General features: G+C 45.7%; 2 protein-coding genes across 2 annotated transcripts; one reads left to right on the top strand and one right to left on the bottom strand.

Annotated features, from left to right (window-relative positions):
* Positions 1 to 528: 528 nt before the first annotated feature.
* Positions 529 to 8,106, top strand: TTC9C (tetratricopeptide repeat domain 9C). The gene is made up of 3 exons (XM_058526652.1): positions 529 to 1,513; positions 4,924 to 5,106; positions 6,394 to 8,106. The coding sequence occupies exons 1-3, from the start codon at positions 1,276 to 1,278 to the stop codon at positions 6,486 to 6,488; spliced, it is 516 nt and encodes a 171-aa protein (XP_058382635.1). The 5' UTR covers positions 529 to 1,275; the 3' UTR covers positions 6,489 to 8,106.
* A 1,408-nt stretch (positions 8,107 to 9,514) lies between these two features.
* On the bottom strand, positions 9,515 to 14,679 carry ZBTB3 (zinc finger and BTB domain containing 3). The gene is made up of 2 exons (XM_058526631.1): positions 14,550 to 14,679; positions 9,515 to 14,203 (listed from the first exon to the last, which is right to left on the bottom strand). The coding sequence occupies exon 2, from the start codon at positions 14,150 to 14,152 to the stop codon at positions 12,590 to 12,592; it is 1,563 nt and encodes a 520-aa protein (XP_058382614.1). The 5' UTR covers positions 14,153 to 14,203; positions 14,550 to 14,679; the 3' UTR covers positions 9,515 to 12,589.
* Between the last annotated feature and the right edge of the window lie 4,038 nt (positions 14,680 to 18,717).

The following is an 18,717-nucleotide window of genomic DNA, read 5'->3' as shown; positions in this document are numbered from 1 at the left end:
GTCCGTACTTCCAGCCGTGGGCTCTGCGCAGCCGCCCGGAGCTCCCTCGCCACACGCCCCTCCCACCCCGTCACCACCTGACTTCTGTCTGCCTTCCGATTGCGCTGTCGTGTTAGGGCTTACTCGCTAGTCTCTGTCTGTACGTGCAGCAGCTTCTTGAGAATAAAAAAAAGCCAGAAGGGAAACTGTTGCAACATGAAAGCCTACTAGCAATTGTCTTTCTGGTTAGCACACATAAGGGCTCTCCAAAACCAACGAATACAGTAACCCCTGGCCCTCCTTTCCTCTCGCCTTCCCTCAACTTCTACCCAGCAACAGACGCCCTGACCTCCCCTTGTAGCTCTCTCATTGGCCAACTTGAATCGTCATCTGCAATTCTGATTGGTCATCTGTGATCGTTTGGATTTTTCCAATTGGCGAAGCTGCCTGGTTTTGTTTTTTACTTCCGGGTTGGGCCAGAGGGGAGGCTGGAGAGGCGGGGTAGTTTCTGCCGGGATTACTTTTCCGGGGCCGCTTCTGATTGGGCGGCGTGGCGCAATCGTGCGACACTTTAGACACCAAACTGTCGGGAGACTGGACCCGGTCCTCTCGGTGGTCCCGCCCGTGAACCGAAGCGCGGGGAGAGACTTCCGGGCTTGGGCATTTGCAGAGGGCGAGGGGCTGGCCGCAGGGCTTGGTGGACTTGCAAGTGAGCTGCCCTGTGGTCGCGTCAGTCTCGGCCGGTGGGTTGGGGTGCTCGGACCGCGTTCACCTCAGTTCCCTAGCTCCTGGCACAGACGTCAACAAATGCTTGTTGAAGAAGTGCAAGAGTCGGGAGGGAGGAAAGCCTTCCAGACATCTTTTAGCAGCTGTCCCCGCCTACTCCTTTGCGCTTCCAGGTCAGGGAGGTGTGTCCAAAAGAAAGGGGGAAGCCAGTTCTGCCGGCGTTCGCACGCCTGCCACAATTTGTTGGTAGGGCCTTTGCTTTTTCGGGGAGTCTCGCCACCTTCGGAATCGCCTCTTTAGGAAATCACTTAATTTCTGGCTCTACTATTCCCACATCCTCTCCCTGATTAGTTTCCTGCACTTCCAGAGATTGAAAAATACTGCAGAGAGGAGAGGAAGGGGCAGTGATAGAAACAAGCAAAGCTCTTTCCCTGGGGGGACCTCCTGGAGAAGGATAATTTCTTGCCTTCTTAAATCGGCGACCAAAATCAGTTACTTGGCTCCCATACCCAGAGCTTCAGTTGCTCTTTCCCTTCTCAATTCCGCAAGAGCACTGGGCGACCGAGAGTTATGGAGAAGCGCCTGCAGGAGGCTCAGCTGTACAAGGAGGAAGGCAACCAGCGTTACCGGGAAGGGAAGTACCGAGATGCTGTGAGTAGGTATCATCGAGCTCTGCTTCAGCTGCGGGGTTTGGACCCAAGTCTGCCCTCCCCGATTCCTAATCTAGGACCTCAGGGCCCGGCTCTCACACCTGAACAAGAAAACATACTGCACACCACCCAGACAGACTGCTACAACAATCTAGCTGGTAAGAACTGGGCTGAAGGGTGGGTGGAGTGTCAAGGCAGGAACATGAAAATCTGTGAACAGTGGAAAAACCACTGACGTGCTTTTCTGCTGTCATTTAGTTATATATATATATTTCCAGGCTATAGGGCTCTAATTGAGTTTCTATAGGGCAGTGGTCCTCAAACTTCACCTGGAGAGTTTGTTAAACACAACTTCCTGAGCCTCAACCCCAGAATGTCCAATTTAATGGGTCTGAGGTTGGGGCCTACCAATTTGCATTTCTAACAGACTCCCAGGAGATGCTGATAGTTTTAGGGAATTTTGCACGCTATAGAGAAAATACTGAACTTACGTATAGGGCGTTGTTTCTTTAATATTTAAAATACAGGGAAGAATGCACTTGCTTCAGCTCGTGTAAGTCACCTGTATTAGATGTTTTGGATAGCTTTTCCTCATTTTCCTCCTTCCTATAAATCGGGATGTTGACTTTGATAACCGGTATCTTCCATCTCCAGATGGCCTTGGGTGAAGAGATGGATGCCAAGAGTTAGTATCATTAGAATTAATCTGCTTAAAGAAAGGAGACTTCCTAGGTCTGTTCTATGGCAAGCAGAATAACCACAGAGTTAATTAAGTTTTCAAGTATATGAAAACATTCGAACGGTCCAAGTTGCAGCCATAGAAATTATTAGTAGTAGTTTTTACACTTTGTAATGGTTGTTTAAAAGGATTTTTTTTTTTTACTGCGGTATTCGTCAGCTATGATTTGGTGAAAATCTAGCTTTTTTACAGTGTGTGTCCAGTGCTACTTTTGGACTCAAGTAACAATAATAGTAATCATAGGGCCGGCTCCATGGCTTAGCGGTTAAGTGCTAGCGCTCCGCTACTGGCGGCTGCTGGCGGCCCGGGTTCCGATCCCGGGCGTGCACCGATGCACCGCTTCTCCGGCCATGCTGAGGCCGCGTCCCACATACAGCAACTAGAAGGATGTGCAACTATGACATACAACTATCTACTGGGGCTTTGGGGGAAAAATAAATAAATAAAATTATAAAGAGAGTGGTCAGGGAGGGCTCATTGAGGTGACACTTATGAAATGCCATGGGCAAGCACTGTTTAAGCCCTTTACACGTATTAACATATTTAAGTGTCACAGCATTCCTTTGAGGTAAATTTAAGGAAACAGTTAAACAGCTAGTAAGTGGTGGAGCTAAAATTGAAAACCAGGGCAATTCTTAACTCCAGAGCTTAAGTTCTTATTGCCAAATACTGTACATTATTAGAGAATAGAATACATAGTAGGGAATTGACCGGAAATTAAGGAAATAAGATGATCTGGAAATGGGTACTTGTAAATATCTTGACTCTCCAGGTGGACTTGAAGGCAGAGACTGTGGCTTAGCCATCTGTAGAGCCTCTGCTTGGGAGTGCTTGGGAGATGCTCCGTGAAGACTCACTGAATTAACAGTTTTCACTCCTTGAGTGCCTGTAACATGTTGAGCAGTTTATTTACATGATCTCTCATCCTCACAAAAATTCTTCAAGGTGGTTATGATAATCCCCATTTTACAGACAAAAATCAGATCCTGTCACTGCCTAAAACCCTCCAGTGGCATCTCATTACACTTAGGAAAAAATCCAAACTCTGACTCTCACCTGCATAACCTGACATGATCTGGCTCTTCCATATACTGAATTCACAAAGCATGTTTCTACCTTCTAGCTTTGTAGGATCTCTTCTCTTGGGTTAGAATGCCCTGTCCCTTGAGTGACCCTGGTCATTTCAGATCTTGGCTCAAAAGTCACTTTCTTAGGCCTTCTGTAATCAAGTATCACTCAGAATTCATTCACTCTTGATCCCAACACAGTTCTGTTTTCCTCAAAGCACTGTAAAAAGTTCATTTATTTGTTTGTTGTGTGTTCCCTACGTGGGGACTAGGATGCAAGCTGCACTCATCAAGACATCTGTCCTATTCCTCTCATCCCCTGCTCCCAGCTCTGCCTGGCACATGGTCAGTGCTCCATAACTAGTTGTCGAATGAATGAATAAAGCTACGGTGAGGGGTTAGTTGACCACTGGGGAACTATCTTAAGTATAAACCGTGTGACCACTTGGTGGTGATGTTGTAGAAGAGATGCAGACATCAGCCCAGGCCCTCTGATGTCCTCATCAGCCCTGATTGTTATTCCTTCTCAGCACCACGATTTAATGATACGTTTAATTCCCACAGTCAGGGCCGGCCCTGTGGCTTAGCGGTTAAGTGCACGCGCTCCGCTGCTGGCGGCCCGGGTTTGGATCCCGGGCGCGCACTGACGCACCACTTCTCCGGCCATGCTGAGGCTGCATCCCACATACAGCAACTAGAAGGCTGTGCAACTATGACATACAACTATCTACTGGGGCTTTGGGGGGAAAAAATAAAAAAATAAAATCTTTAAAAAAAAAAAATTCCCACAGTCATGAAATAAGGAACACATTTCTCTTCTTAACTGTAGAAACGTTGAACATTGCCTCCTCATCAGATTTGTATTTTGAGGTCCCATGAAATAATCCAAGGGAATAGTGAAGTAATATATCATCTTTGAGAATGATGATGATTTTGGAATTAGAGAGGCCTTGTTTCATATTTCTTACTCATTCCACCTAGAAGCTGTGAGATCTTGGACAAGTTACTTTATCTCTCTGAGGCTTGATTTCTTCATCCGTTAAATGGAGATAGTAACACTTACCAGTTTCATAGGGTAAATGAGAAGATTAAATGAGATAATGTTTGTTAAGCACATAGCACAGTGCTTGCTACTTCCTCATACAAACCGTTGTTAACAAAGCTGTTGGGGGCCGGCCCGGTGGCGCAAGCAGTTAAGTGCGCGCGCTGCACTGAGGCGGCCCAGGGTTCGCTGGTTTGGATCCCGGGCGCGCACTGACGCACTGCTTGGCAAGCCATGCTGTGGCGGCGTCCCATGTAAAGTGGAGGTAGATGGGCATGGATGTTAGCCCAGAGCCAGTCTTCCTCAGCAAAAAAAAAAAAAAAAAAAAAAGGCGGATTGGCAGATGTTAGCACAGGGCTGATCTCCTCACAAAAAAAAAAAAACAAAGCTGTGGTACAGGAATTGTGGTGAAATGGGAGATGCCTTGGCTAGAAGAGACACAATGAAGAATTTTAAAGTACATTTTTATCCGTCTTATAGCCGGGCCTAACCCCTCACTAGGTACATAGTAAGCATTTGGCAGATATTGAAGTAGATTGTAAGGTATGTAAAGCTTTTGTTCACTGCTGTATCCTCAGTGCCTAGAAGAATGTCTGGCACATGGCAGACACTTAAATGTATTTGTTGGATGATGAATATACTGCTTTGAGTTGGCCAGTAGAACTTAGTGTAATAAGGCCCGCCTCCCTCTTCTCTCTTCCTTTCATTTGGCCCCATTAGCCTGTCTCCTTCAGATGGAGCCAGTAAACTACGAACGAGTGAAAGAATACAGTCAGAAAGTCCTGGAACGACAGCCTGATAATGCCAAGGCCTTGTATCGGGCCGGAGTGGCCTTGTTCCATCTGCAAGACTATGACCAGGCTCGGCACTACCTCCTGGCTGCTGTCAATAGGCAGCCAAAAGGTGAGAGAGAAGAGGATTGAAGTGGTAAGGACAAATAAAACTGTCCTGCTGAGGTGGTTTCTGTGGAAGAGGGTTGTATTTTATTTTACTTTTACAATTTATTGAATTTTTTGAATAGGTAATAATACATTCACATGGTTCAAAATTCAAAAGTATAAAAAGGTGTGTAATGAACAGGCCTTTTTCTTCTCTTGTATTCTTGCCTTCACAGGAAATATTTATGCTTAAACAGGCAGACATATAATCTCTCCTCCTCCCTCCAGTGGAAGAGATTTTAAAGCATTGTTTTTCAAGTTTCAGTTCCTACATTGTGACTGAAATAGGATCTAGATTCCAATGAGTAAACTTGATAATCCCCATTTCTGCCAGCTCTCTGGCTGGGGTCTGGCTTTTGCTTTAACTCTCATTTTATCCATTAGCTCAGCTAACCCCAGGTATGACCTAGAAAATAGGCAAGCCTACTGAGAGAGAATTTGAGACTTGGTACGTTGTTTCCAAGGCAAAAAAGGATATTGTGAAGCAGATGACAGACTAATTCCTGTGTTGGTGGTTCACCAATGAAAATTGTCTCCCTTTTTGCCTTCTGGCTTTGAGCAGCTACTAGATGCCAGAAGCAGAGGGTCCCCAAACATATAAATGCAGTTAAATGTCACTAAATGAATGGGAACCACTATGAATTGATAAAGATATAAAATACGAGCCATTTGTTCATGTTTCTGACCTTCAGGTACACAGATTCACTGCCACCCAGGTATAGTACTTGTAGAGGCTCTGCTATGACAATAACTATTTCTCCAAACTCCTTTTTATTATTAAATTAGCAACCAGCCCAGCTCTGTACAGAGATTTTTAAAAATTCAAAGTGGTATTAATGAATGAGATTTACTATTGCACAGAATAGTTGTGATATATTCAGATCTTAGAAAGATTTTTTAAGAAATGGAAGTGTATGGGGCCAGCCTGGTGGCATAGTGGTTAAGTTCGTGTGTTCTGCTTTGGTGGCCCAGGGTTCACGGGTTCAGATCTTGGGTGCGGACCTACACACCGCTCATCAAACCATGCTGTGGTGGCATCCCACATACAAAGATAAAGGAAGATTGGCACAGATGTTAGCTCAGTGACAATCTTCCTCAAGCAAAAAGAGGAAGATTGGCAACAGATGTTAGCTCAGAGCCAATCTTCCTCACAAAAAAAATAAAAAATAAATGGAAGCATGTTAACAATCCTCTCCTGCGCTGAGGTGCGATTATGGTCTGTCTCTAATTGCCTTCTTTGCCCTATTCTAAGATGCCAATGTCCGGCGGTACCTCCAACTAACACAGTCGGAACTCAGCAGCTACCACCAGAAAGAGAAGCAGCTGTACCTGGGCATGTTTGGTTAACAGAGAAGAAAGATGCTTCTCCACTTGAACTTAGGTAAACCAGTAAAGACCCATCGAGGGGAAACCTGAGCCTCAGCAAGAGAAATTAGTCCCATACCTCTGACCCAGGTGGATTTCTGTTTTGTTTCTAATTCTGCACAAACTCTTTACCACTTACACAGTCTGTGCCTTTTTTGTGTCTATCCATCTGTGTATTTGTATAGCTTTCAATAAGTGGTATTCTTGGGGATATTTGCCTTGAGAAATACAACCAGAAAACATTCATCAGCTATGGGTGGAATTAATCATACCTATGACATAGATTTTAATGATAGATGTTATCAGATATCTTCATATACAGAGGACAAGGCCAGCAGAGGATGAAATAATAAGGATAGGCAGAAAGGAGTTTATTCCTTTTTTTCCTCAGATGCCCAAAGTCAAAGTTTCACAGGCCACAAACTGGGAAATATATTTTTTTGTGAAACTAGATGATTAGAAATTGGGCCCGCATGGCTTAAAATGAAAGATTTGAAATTAATCGTTTTGATTAAATTAATTCCTTATTCTTAATATTCCACCTACATTCAGATTCTTTTTCCCCTACAAACGTATCTGGTTCCTGTTGTTTCTCTTGGTGATTTCTAGTCTTTGGTATTCATATTCACATCATTAATATAGGATACTTATTTTTTCATTAAACTCTTCTATCTTAAAACCTCTGGAGTCAAGCGTTTAAGTATTTAATAACCCTTCAGCCCTCATGCCAAAAAAACACCCAAGTAAACATTTTTATTTTTAATAGGTATATATCTATAGTATGCTCGTTTCTCTAAAAAACATAGGAAAGACAGATTACCAAGTCTTCTAGAAACAATACCATAAAAGAGCAAGATAAAAACATTAATCTATTCTTTTACCTGTCTCCTTATGTTTTGCAAGAGCTCAGTTCCTTACAGAGGAGGGAAATAATGAGGAAGAGTTCTACTTCCTTAGTGCCTTTTAAGCACCTGATGGAACTTTCTGGAAGCTTTGTTGGGCATGGGTGCAGGCTGCAGATCTGGTACAGTCATGGCTCAGTAGGAGGCTCCATCAACCAGGAGCTCCTTTGTTATTCTGGGTACTTGTGAATAATGTCCACACTGTATGAGTTCTACAGAGTAGATGAGACCATATAGCACTGCCTCTACCTTTTTGAGTGGGGCTGATAAGCTTTTGCCGTTAGCCATCATATAACCATAGAAAGATTTCAGAAAAGAAAAAAAACCTTAAGTCTTGCCAAGTGTACATGAATTCTTCTCCCTTTATCAGTAATACCCCCTCTCCCAATGAGCTAGGCTCCTCTTTGTCTCCCTATACTCTTAAATAATGCAACCAAGAGCTTACAACAAAAAGTTTTTCTGCCAAATAATCCTCTGAAGTCCAAGGACAGAACTAACAACAGTCTAATATTTTATTCCTCTTCCAAGCTTCTTGAATTTCTAAGCCTAGTTTGTTGACAAAATTATGTCATGGTTGCATGTTTTGTTTGCTTTGGGCTGGTTTTGCTTTCTGCTTTTCTTTTCTTTCAAAGACTTGATGTCATAATAAGCTATCTTCTGCATCAATGAGGAAAAAATAAAACTGATATTTAAAAATATATTTAAGAAATTTATTGCACGAATCCTTTTATTAGTCCTGCTAAGAGACAAAGGCTTACATTTCAGTCTTTATTTTGAAGGCCAGCTCCTAATGGAGATGTTAATGAACAGGAAAGTGGACAAAGGTAGGTGGTCAGAGGTGGGTCTGGAGGAGGTCTAGCAAGCCCACATCCTGAAGGCATCAGCCAGAGGGTGCCTAAATCTCTGTACTCAGAAGTTGGTGGAGGGGGAGGGTGCTCACCTTACCAATCCTTAATGGTTTCCACACAGGATTTGAGGGTTTGACTGAAGACAAAGCATTCATGGTGAATGTGAAGGTTCATCTTTGGCACATAAGGGACAGTTTAGAACAGTGTTTCCTGACTCACACCTACCACCTTTACACTTTTGCCAAAACCACATACTGTCTAAACTACTATTTCATCAATATTTTATTTAAATTTATATTTTTAAAGGAATTTTTGGACAGAGGAACATGTTAAATGATACTATGGAGATGTGATCAGCAAACTCCAGACTGTGAAACCATAAGATGAATAACCCAATTTCTTCAATAAATAAATTGCAAGGAAAAAGGGAGAGGAGGGGCCAGCCCAGTGGTACAGTGGTTAAGTTCGTGCATTCCGCTTCAGTGGCCTAGGGTTCGCCAGTTCAGATCCTCGGCGCAGACCTACTCACTGCTCATCAAGCCATGCTGAGGCGGCGTCCCATATAAAAGAGCTACAACTATGATACACAACTATGTACTGGGGCTTTGGGGCAGACAAAAAAAAAAGAGTGGCAACAGATGTTAGCACAGGGCCAATCTTCCTCAAAAAACAAAACAAAACAAAATTAAAAAACGGGAGAGGAACCTATAGATTAAAAGAGGCTTAGGAGACATCGACCAGATCAATGTGACTCTATTTTGGATAGAGTTTTTGAGACTGTGAAATAATGGAAAATATATATATTGGTCTCTTCATGGTTCCTGGCACAGAGCTCCTAAATCCTATTTTGGATTCTGATTTGAAAAAAACAACTAAAAGTTTATGAGACAATCAGGGAAATTTGAACAAGAATTATTGTCAATTTTATTGAGTACGGTAATGGTATTTGGTCTTTTTTTTTCTTCAAGAGTTCTTTTAGAGGTGCTTACTGAAATTACTTACTGATAAAATTGGGGAGGGGACTTTAGAGTACTTCATATCATTTGCCCAAAAAACCCATAAAAATAAATATATTTTACAATAAAAAAAGTATTAGTATATGTCCAAGTAAACCATCTTTGGAAACACTGTCTTTGGAGAAATTAAAATTGAAATCCAATGTGAAGGGCTGAAATGGTGAGATCTGTGAAGCTAAGCTTGGCCAAATGTCTGGCAATTGAAGAGGCATTAGATACTAAGTGAAGGTGTACACTGACAAAATAGCCAATTAAGAAAAGAAATCCTAAACTAGAAATATATCTCTAAAGCTGAGAGGAAAGGGTGGTTGTCAGAAAACTAAGTCAACTCATAGCTCAAACGCAAATAAGTTCTCGGGGTGAAACTCTTGGCCCGTGCTCCCCACATAGGGAGGCTGATTTTGGCTCAGTAGAAGGAAGCATTAGCCAACAACTGGGGCTGTCCAACAATAGAATAGGTTTCCTCTGGGGATAGTGAGTTCTCGTTCAAGCAGAGATTTAACAACTGGCAAAAGGAGGATCCAGTGCTGGACTAGAAGTTAGATGAACTGACCTGTGGTTCCTTGAATCCATAGATGGGACCACCAAGAGCAGTGGAAACTAGAGAAAATTCTCCATTGATGACTCTTTACAGACTGGCATAACCTGTTCCTAGTGTCCAGCAGATAGATAAAGTGAGGCAACTGTGGCCTTAGTTGTGTTGGTTACTGCTTTAAACATCTTTCTCTTTTTTTTTGTGAGGAGATCAGCCCTGTGCTAACATCTGCCAATCCTCCTTTTTTGCTGAGGAAGACTGGCCCTGGGCTAACATCCATGCCCATCTTCCTCCACTTTATATGGGACGCCGCCACAGCATGGCTTGCCAAGCAGTGCGTCGGTGCGCGCCCGGGATCCAAACCGGCGTACCCCGGGCCGCCGCAGTGGAGCACGCGCACTTAACCGCTTGCGCCACCAGGCCAGCCCCTAAACATCTTGAAATTCCTAACTGCCACCTCCAATGAAGAATGTTTCTCATGCTGGGAACTGAAAGCAAATGCTTGCTCTTCAGGAGAATCTCACCAAGTAACAGATCCTCTTTAGTTAGTTATTACACGTGGCCCAGACAGTAACAATGGTTATTCTGTTCTCCAGACTGTCTAGAGAAATTATATACATTCTATATACATGTAGACACAGATATGCCTTGCTTTTAGGAACTGATGTTCTGAGGCAACTGATTTTTTTTCCTCTGTGTCTTTTTTTTAACATATATAATTCATATATCATAAAATTCACCCTTTTAAAGGCAACTGATTCTTTTTAGGCATTTTGATTTGACATTTACTCTAGGAAGACTTTGGAAAAGGTGCTTCACTCAGCTAGAAAAGCTCTTATTGTATATATGTATACCTTGCCTTGTTTTACCAAGGAGTTAAGGCAGTAATGTATTCGCATAAATAAAATTACCCACATGAAAGATAAACTAAAAGGTTATTCCAGCACAAGGAAAGTAAAAGCCATACAATTCATTGTTTCAGCCATGAAAATGTTAAGCATCAACTTTTGCTTCCCATAATGCCCCAGGTAAGGAGCTTGCTTTGGCTAAATCTTCGATGCTCAGCTGTCTGCTTCCTATAACTCAAAAAGAGTGGCTTGCTATTAAGAGTTCACAGTGCTGAATATGGCAGACAAATCCAAAGAGAGAAAAGAAATTCAGAAAACTTAACTCCTATTTTCACCTTTTTCTGTTTTCCTTCCTGCTTTTTTTGCACTCAGTTCCTTACGTGCCGAAAAGAGAAGGGTTTGTAGGAAGCCTTCTAGTCCATTCTACAGCACTACTGCTCTTCCCCACAGACTGGGCCAGACCCTCCTCATACATTCCTAGAACTCTTTTTCTCCACCATCCCACATCAACACCCCAAACTCGCATTTCTCTGCTACCTCTGCTGTCAAGAACCACCTGTGTGACTGTAGAGGGGTAATTTAACCTCTCTAGGACATCATCACACTTTTTAAGTGAGGGAGTTGGATAGATGAACTATAAGATTCTCTCACCTGGAGTTTCTTGCTCTAGTTTTCCCAAGTACCCATCATTTCCATACCACAGGCCCTCAACCTGTCCCACAAACTGACCACCACGACCTTAGTCTTTTCTGCCTTTCAGTTCCTCATCCTCAGAGACCTCAATTCATATTTATGACACGTAGGCAAAAATCTCAAGTCGTCAAGACGGTATCTGTTGTTGAAACAGTCAACCAAAGGTCTTTCTACGTGGAAAGCAGAGCTAAAGGGGTAAGAGAGCAAAGCCCGACACGCAAAAGGACAAGAAAGAAAACAACTTCTAGTTCTCAGTTAACTACCTTCAACAGTGTTTTAAACCGGTATCATGCACATGGTGTCTGGAGTCACAAGCCATGGTTCAAATTCTGGCTTGCCCCTTAACTAGCTCTGTGACCTTCAACAAGTTAACTTGGATTTTTGAGTCTCAAGTTTCCTTTTCTGTGGGAAAAAAAGCGGGGGGGAGCTAATACCTCATAAAGTTGTTGAGAATTAAATGAGTATTTATATGAAGTTCCCAATACAGCCCAGTACAATAAGTCATAATTGTGTAGGATTCCCTAATTTGTATACTTTTCCTTAGTACAATCTAGTTCCTAGTAAAGTCTTTACTAGGAAAAGACTTTACTAGGAATAGACGTAACCCTCTGCCTCTCACTTTTTCCCTCATAAGCAACCTGACCCACCCGTACCGCAAGGACAGATGTCAGATTCCTAAAAGATCTGGAGGAGAGGTATGAAAGAATCAGGAGGTATGCAGGTTTGCGGAAGAAACCAGCTAACACCAGTTCAAAGAGAACTTTCGGGGCTGGCCCAGTGGCATAGTGGTTAAGTTGGCTTGCTCCGCTTCGGTGACCTGGGGTTCGCGGGTTCGGATCCTGGGCGCAGACCTACGCACCGCTCATCAAGCCATGCTGTGGCGGCGTCCCATATACAAAGTAGGGGAAGATGGGCACGGATGTTAGCTCAGGGACCATCTTCCTCACCAAAAAAAAAAAAAAGAGAAAACTTTCACCGCTGGCTTTATGGTCCAGAATGCGGGGTGAGAAGCGACTGCACCTCAGGAAGATTCCCAGTGCCCTTGTAGAGAAGCTGACTGAGATGCTCTGCCCCATAAAGTCCTGCTATCTGGCTGGGTAAAGAAAAGGGTAGGAACCTTCAGCAGGGGCAGAATCTTCATTCTGTCACCCAGCAGGGGAAATGAGGTGCTTCCAACCTTCTGTGCTGCCCCCTAATGATGGGAAGAGCAGGCCTAGCGTCAGCTCGTGCTCCCCCAGCTGTTAGTTTTTGGGGCCAAGCACGAAATCTTTTGGTGGCCCTCCACCACCGCTGTTCTGTCTGTCTGCCGTAGGGGAGCCAGGGAGGGGCTGCACTCCTAGGAGGGGGCCGGCCTCTGGATCCGGTTTGCTTCGTTTGGCCAGGTCCTCGTTGTGAGCCTTGCGGATGTGGCGGTACAGGTCCCCTGACTGCGTGTAGCTGCGCAGGCAGTAGCGGCACTCGTAGGGTCGCTCACGTGTGTGCACTGTGGCATGTCGCCGTAGTGTGTAAGAGCATGAGAAAGTCTTCCCACATGTCTTACAAGTGGGAACATCTTCAGTAAAAACCCCAAAGCTTCCTGGGACTGCTTCATACTCAGGAGGCAGGTAAAGTGGCTCATGCAGGGCCGGGGGAGCAGGCAGGGGTGAGGTCACCAGTCCTCGATGATAATGCCCTGGACCTGGCAGCAAATGGTAGGGTAGGTGAGGATCTGGGGGCAGGAAGTGGTCACTTGGTCCCACCTCCTCCAGTCCTGCTGCCCTTGGCTCCTCAAAAGCCTCTGGCTGGGGGTGCTGTCCACCATACATTGCTCCTCCAGGTGGGAACAGTCCCTCAGGACCCTGAGGCTGTTCCTCTGACACATCAGGCTCCTCATCGGAAATCACAATAGCTTCTACTTTTACCTGGACCAGCTCAGCTTCTGCTGGGGCTGGAGTCTGGGATAGAACTGGGGCTGGGGCTGGGCCTGGGGCTGCAGCTGAAGTTGGGGAGTAGAAGCCTTGCAATGGTCCTCCAGTACCCCTCAGTTCCACCACCCTCAGACCCTCAGAACCCACATCAAGGGGAGCCAGTGGCTCCACTGAAACTGTTGGGAGGCCAGAAGAGAAGTAGTTTGCAGGAATGGTCTCTGTGGAGCTACTGGGGCTAGCAAGAGAGACATCAGCCACTGGTGGAGGAGGCGCCTGTAGATGAGGTGAATCTACCTCCACACCAGGCTGTGTAGTGTCAGCCCCACCGGGCACTGGTGGCTCATCTGGAGGACAGACAGTAGGTGAGGGAGCAGCAGGGCCTTTCCATTCCCCTTTGCCCCAATGGCCTGACGTCTCGGCAGATGCCAGCGAAGGCTGGGGGCCATGGGAAGTGCTGGACAAAAACTCCAAACTAGGGGGCTGTGAGTTAGTTTCCTCCTCCTTCTTGGTACTATCCGCCTCTGCCAGGGCCCGGGCTTGCAGCCGCCGCTTGCACACCTTGACGATGTCATTCATATGCAAGTAGCTGGCAGCTGCCAGCACATCCTCCACAGGGGTATCCTCCCTCAGGACCAGCTGGCCAGCATACATAAAGTCCAGAAGCAACCCAAAAGCTGGCGCTGTGACAATCTCGTTGTGGATACACACCAAATCCCTCTTGTCCAGTTCCCGCTCCTTGTAGAAAAGCTGGAAGAACGGGCTGCAGGAGGCCAGCACAGCCCGATGGGCCAAGAACTGGGTGCTACCCACCATCACGGTGCAGTCACAAAGGAAACCCTGGGACCGCTGCTCTCGGAGGCCCTGCAGCAGCTGCTGGCTGTGCTCTGGGAACTCCATAGCAGCCCACGAAGGGAAAGAGACCCTACCAAGGTCCCCACCAGTGGCTCCCTGAGAAGAGAGGACAGTGGGTTAGGGCAGGTAACCTCCCCAGCAACCTTAATGTCAGCCCTGAGTTATCACTTGCCACCCCAAAGCCTCTGGCAACACCCTCCCAGCCCCAAACCGCTGGTGTAAACCACTATCCTTCGTTCTCCTAGGTCACACCCAACGGTCTCCTTTTAGCTCCGCCCCTCGTCCTAACCTTAGCAGTAGGCTCCGCCCACACAGGCCAAAGCCCTGCCCCCGGAAGTCCCGCCCCCCAACCAGCCTCCGCTTCCTCGATGCCCATCGGGTAGGTCCCAGCAGCTCCTCCAACTAGGAGTCTCTTTCGCTCCCAGGCCTTCCCGACCGATACCTCTACGCCATACTCCGGGAACTCCTTGAGCCTCTGTCTCTCGCATTCCAGGAACTAAGAAGTCCCAGGGAGGGAAGTAGCAGAGAAAGCTAATCCCGTACCCACCACCGATCAGCCACCGAGCGAACTCCGCCCCTTCCCCCCTTCTCAGTTATAATTGGTTCAAGTTTGCCGTCCCCCGTCACGGATTGGTCCACTGTCCACTAACCATCCACCCCGCTCTGAGTGGTGTCTCCAATGGGTGCGCGTGGCCGTCGCTCAGGCAGCTAAGCGCCAGATTGGTTGGCGCTCCTGTCCTAAACTTTTCCTCCTTGTCCCGCCTTTTTTGCCTCAGAGCCCCCTGGATTGGCTGAGCTGCTCCAGCTACCTGGGGCGGCTGGAGGCCGGGGACAGGCTCTAGGGAACCGAGCGCGAAGTCCGGCGGCTTGCAGTGTGTGCTTTAGCGGATAGCACGTCGCCTCCGCTGCATGGTGACCCGGAAAGGGGAACCAACAAACTGGTGTGGTACCCAGGAGGCCCAGGTGCTAGACCGGACTCTGCCTAACCGTAGGCAGTAGCCACAACTGTCTGAACTGAGGTTGTCTCTTAAGGTCCCTTCCTCAAAAATTCCAAGATGCCCCACGGCTTCACTCCCCTCAATTTGATGATTCTGGGCTCCTAACTCAGTAATGGTGGTGTCAGAGTACTAGCAGCTGCCCGAATGCTGTCGTGATGTCTGTCGACTGAAATAAAGAGTCTAAGTGATGTTAGTGAAGGAATTGATTCACTAATCAAGGTGAGGAGTTCGAACCCCGGGAAAACAGTTCAACAGAGTGCTCTGATGGAACTGCTCTGAGATGTGTGAGTTGAAGTGCAGCTTATATCTCTCACAAAACAGTGTATGTGTAGGGAAGAGGAAAAGAAAAGAAACTTACAACTAGATTTCATATATGTCAAAAAAAAAAGGATAGAGTACATCTGGGCTTTTCTCTAGATTATACATTGAAGGAACATGAATGAGAATTTCTTGGTTATAAATCAAACAAGTTCAGAGATACTGACGTTATCTATGTGTGGAGGGAGGCAAAGACCAGGGTGGTTAATTATTCCCACAATCTCTAAGAAATGCAGCTGGGAAATGTGAGAGCAAGCTACCCTTTATCTTTTCCTGTTGTGGCTCTGTCCAGCTGCTGTCTTCAGTCATAAGGTGTGGGGCTGCAAGGTCATTTTGACACGGGCTGAAGATGACCTGCACGGCTGCTTCACAGTACAGCATGGATTTTATTGTACTGACTTAAAGCCTATGCAGTTTGCTTGTTACATTTGCCTGTTAGGCCAGGGAGAGGGGTCCCAAAAATCTGTCCACATGTCCTTAGCCTGAACTCTATTGTCAACTTCTGTGTCTGGAGCATACTGAGCAGGTGCTAATAGGAAGGGAGGGAGTGGGATCAAGGCCCTCAAGTGTATCAGAACAGGAAAATAAAGAGCATGGCTAGGGCCAGCCCCGTGGCTTAGCGGTTAAGTGCGCGTGCTCCGCTACTGGCGGCCCAGGTTCGGATCCCGGGTGCGCACCAATGCACTGCTTCTCTGGCCATGCTGTGGGCGCGTCCCACATACACACCCTAGAAGGATGTGCAACTATGACATACAACTATCTACTGGGGCTTTGGGGGGGGGAGGCGCGGAGGATTGGCAATAGATGTTAGCTCAGAGCCGGTCTTCCTCAGCAAAAAGAGGAGGATTAGCATGGATTTTAGCTCAGGGCTGATCTTCCTCACAAAAAAAAAAAAAAAAGAGCATAGCTACTGCTGGAGAAATCTTTGAGGGGGCCAGCCTGGTGGCCTAGTGGTTAAGTTCACACACACTCTGCTTCGGCAGCCCCGGGGTTCCCAGGCTGAGAGCCTGGGCACAGACCTACCCACCGCTTATCAAGCCATGCTGTGGCAGATGTCCCACATATAAAGTAGAGGAAGATGGGCATGGATGTTAGCCCAGGGCCAATCTTCCTCAGCAAAAAGAGGAGGATTGGCAACAGATGTTAGCTCAGGGCTAATCTTCCTAACCAAAGAAAGAAATCTTTGAAAGTCCCTAGGCAACCAGAGGAAAGGGCTGTAAGGTGGGAGTCAGTGATAGCTGCCTCTTATCTGATCTGGGCAATGTGTTGACAGGGTTGCCAGAGGAGTAACTCAGTGCCCAGTTATTCACCCTTTCACTGACCACACTAAGCATCTCCCCTTTGTTCCACAGCCAAGCCCTCCAATCATACCTAACCAGAATTAGGGACAGTTCATCTACCTTCCATCCTTGCACTAGAGACATGCAGGCCACACTGGCCTCAGCTGGAGACCCCTACCTCTTCAAGATATTCTGCCAAGCCATACAATATTTATTGTATAGGAATTAAAACTAACATAAATAACATTTTCATGTTTTATGAAAAATAACTATATTTTCCCCAAACAAAAAAATATGTAGTGAAAATAGTGGCATTGTTTTACGTTTTTCCAAATGTCCTTAATGTCTGGCTTAGTAGAAGACAGTTGGATTCTCACCTCTGCTTCTGTTTTCAAGCTATTATGATACATTGTTGTTGTTGTTGTTGCTGAGGAAGATTCGCCCTGAGCTAACATCTGGAACTGACATATAATAGGTGCTGTATATGTATTAAATGTGGATGAAAGAATAAAATATGTTCCAGCTTTTGTTGTTGTTGTTGTTAGGAAGGTTGGCACTGAGGTAACATCTGTGCCAATCTTCCTCTATTTTGTATATGGGTTACCAGTACAGCATGGTTGCCAACAAGTGGTAGGTGTGCACCAGGGAACCAAACCCGGGCGGCCGAAGCGGAACGCGCTCAACTTAACCACTAGGCCACGGGGCCAGCCCCCATTTTTTTAATTATATGAAGAAAATCTGGCCTCACACAGGGGAGTAGGCATGGAATTTCGTTGGCCATGGTGAGGAGTTTGTATTTTATTCTAAGTGTAAAGGGAAACCATTTAAGCAGGGGACTGGTCTGATATTATTCTTGTTTTTAAAGGCCTATCGTGGTTACTTTGTGAAGGGACCATAGGGATCAAAGTGGGAGCAGGGAGGAGGCTATGGAAATACTCCAGCAAGATATCATAGTAGCTAGACAAGGGTAGTGGTGGTGAGCTGGGGAGAAGTGCTGGGTCAACAGAATTTGCTAAAATTAGGGTAGGAGATGAGTGAAAGAGAGAAAAGAAGTTGAAGATGGCCAGAATTTTACCATGAGCAATGATGTGGCTGACAGCCATTTTCTGAGATGTGGACAATGGGGAGGAAAATCGAGAGTTGTGTCTCTGACCCTTTAAGTGGAGCTTCTCCTTAGCCAGTTAGATTTGTGAGCCTGAAGATCAGGAAATGCTGGGGCTGGAAATATTATGTTGGGAGTATCATCAGCATATCAATGGTATTTAAAGCCAAGGGATTGGCGGGAAAACCCCCTGTAGGGGAGAGGGCTGCTGGAGTTGCTAAGCAGTAAGGAGCATAGGCTCTTTAGGAAGATTAAGCAATCCTCTTTCCACAGGTTCAGAAGAGATCAGAATGAAGATGACTCTGAGTTTGGGCACAAAGACTGCGTGGTTGGCATACCCTGGGATGGCCATGCATATTGGACCTCGACTTTTTCAATTACAGTTCTGTTAACCTCTGTGCAAATCTGAAAAAGGTGTTCCCTGTGGTCAATGCTGCCTAGTGGCCACCATGGCTTAATAAGCCAAGTGTATGCTAGATTTCAGCCTCTCAAAACTTTCAGCTTCTCAAAACCAGGGTACACATACCTCTACCCTGGGGTACACAGAGCTACAGGATACCAGGACACATCTTTCTAGAGCATCATTCAAAATTTTTTCTAAAGAACTCCATTTTATTATTTTTTAATTTTATTATTATTGTTATTATTTTTTGGTGAGAAAGATTGGTCCTGAGCTAACATCCGTTGCCAATCTTCCTCTTTTTGCTTGAGGAAAATTGTCCCTGAGCTAACATCTGTGCCCGTCTTCCTCTATTTTGCATGTGGGATGCTGCCACAGCATGGCTTTTTTTTTTTTTTTTTTTTTTTTTGGTGAGAAAGATCAGCCCTGAGCTAACATCCATGCCAATCCTCCTCTTTTTGCTGAGGAAGACTGGCTCTGAGTTAACATCTATTGCCAATCCTCCTCCTCTT

This window comes from Diceros bicornis, chromosome 31 (genome assembly GCF_020826845.1).
Source record: "Diceros bicornis minor isolate mBicDic1 chromosome 31, mDicBic1.mat.cur, whole genome shotgun sequence".
In the NCBI taxonomy this organism is placed as follows: domain Eukaryota; kingdom Metazoa; phylum Chordata; class Mammalia; order Perissodactyla; family Rhinocerotidae; genus Diceros; species Diceros bicornis.
Note: the sequence above shows the minus strand (reverse complement) of the source record. Positions and strands in the feature narration are given on the sequence as shown.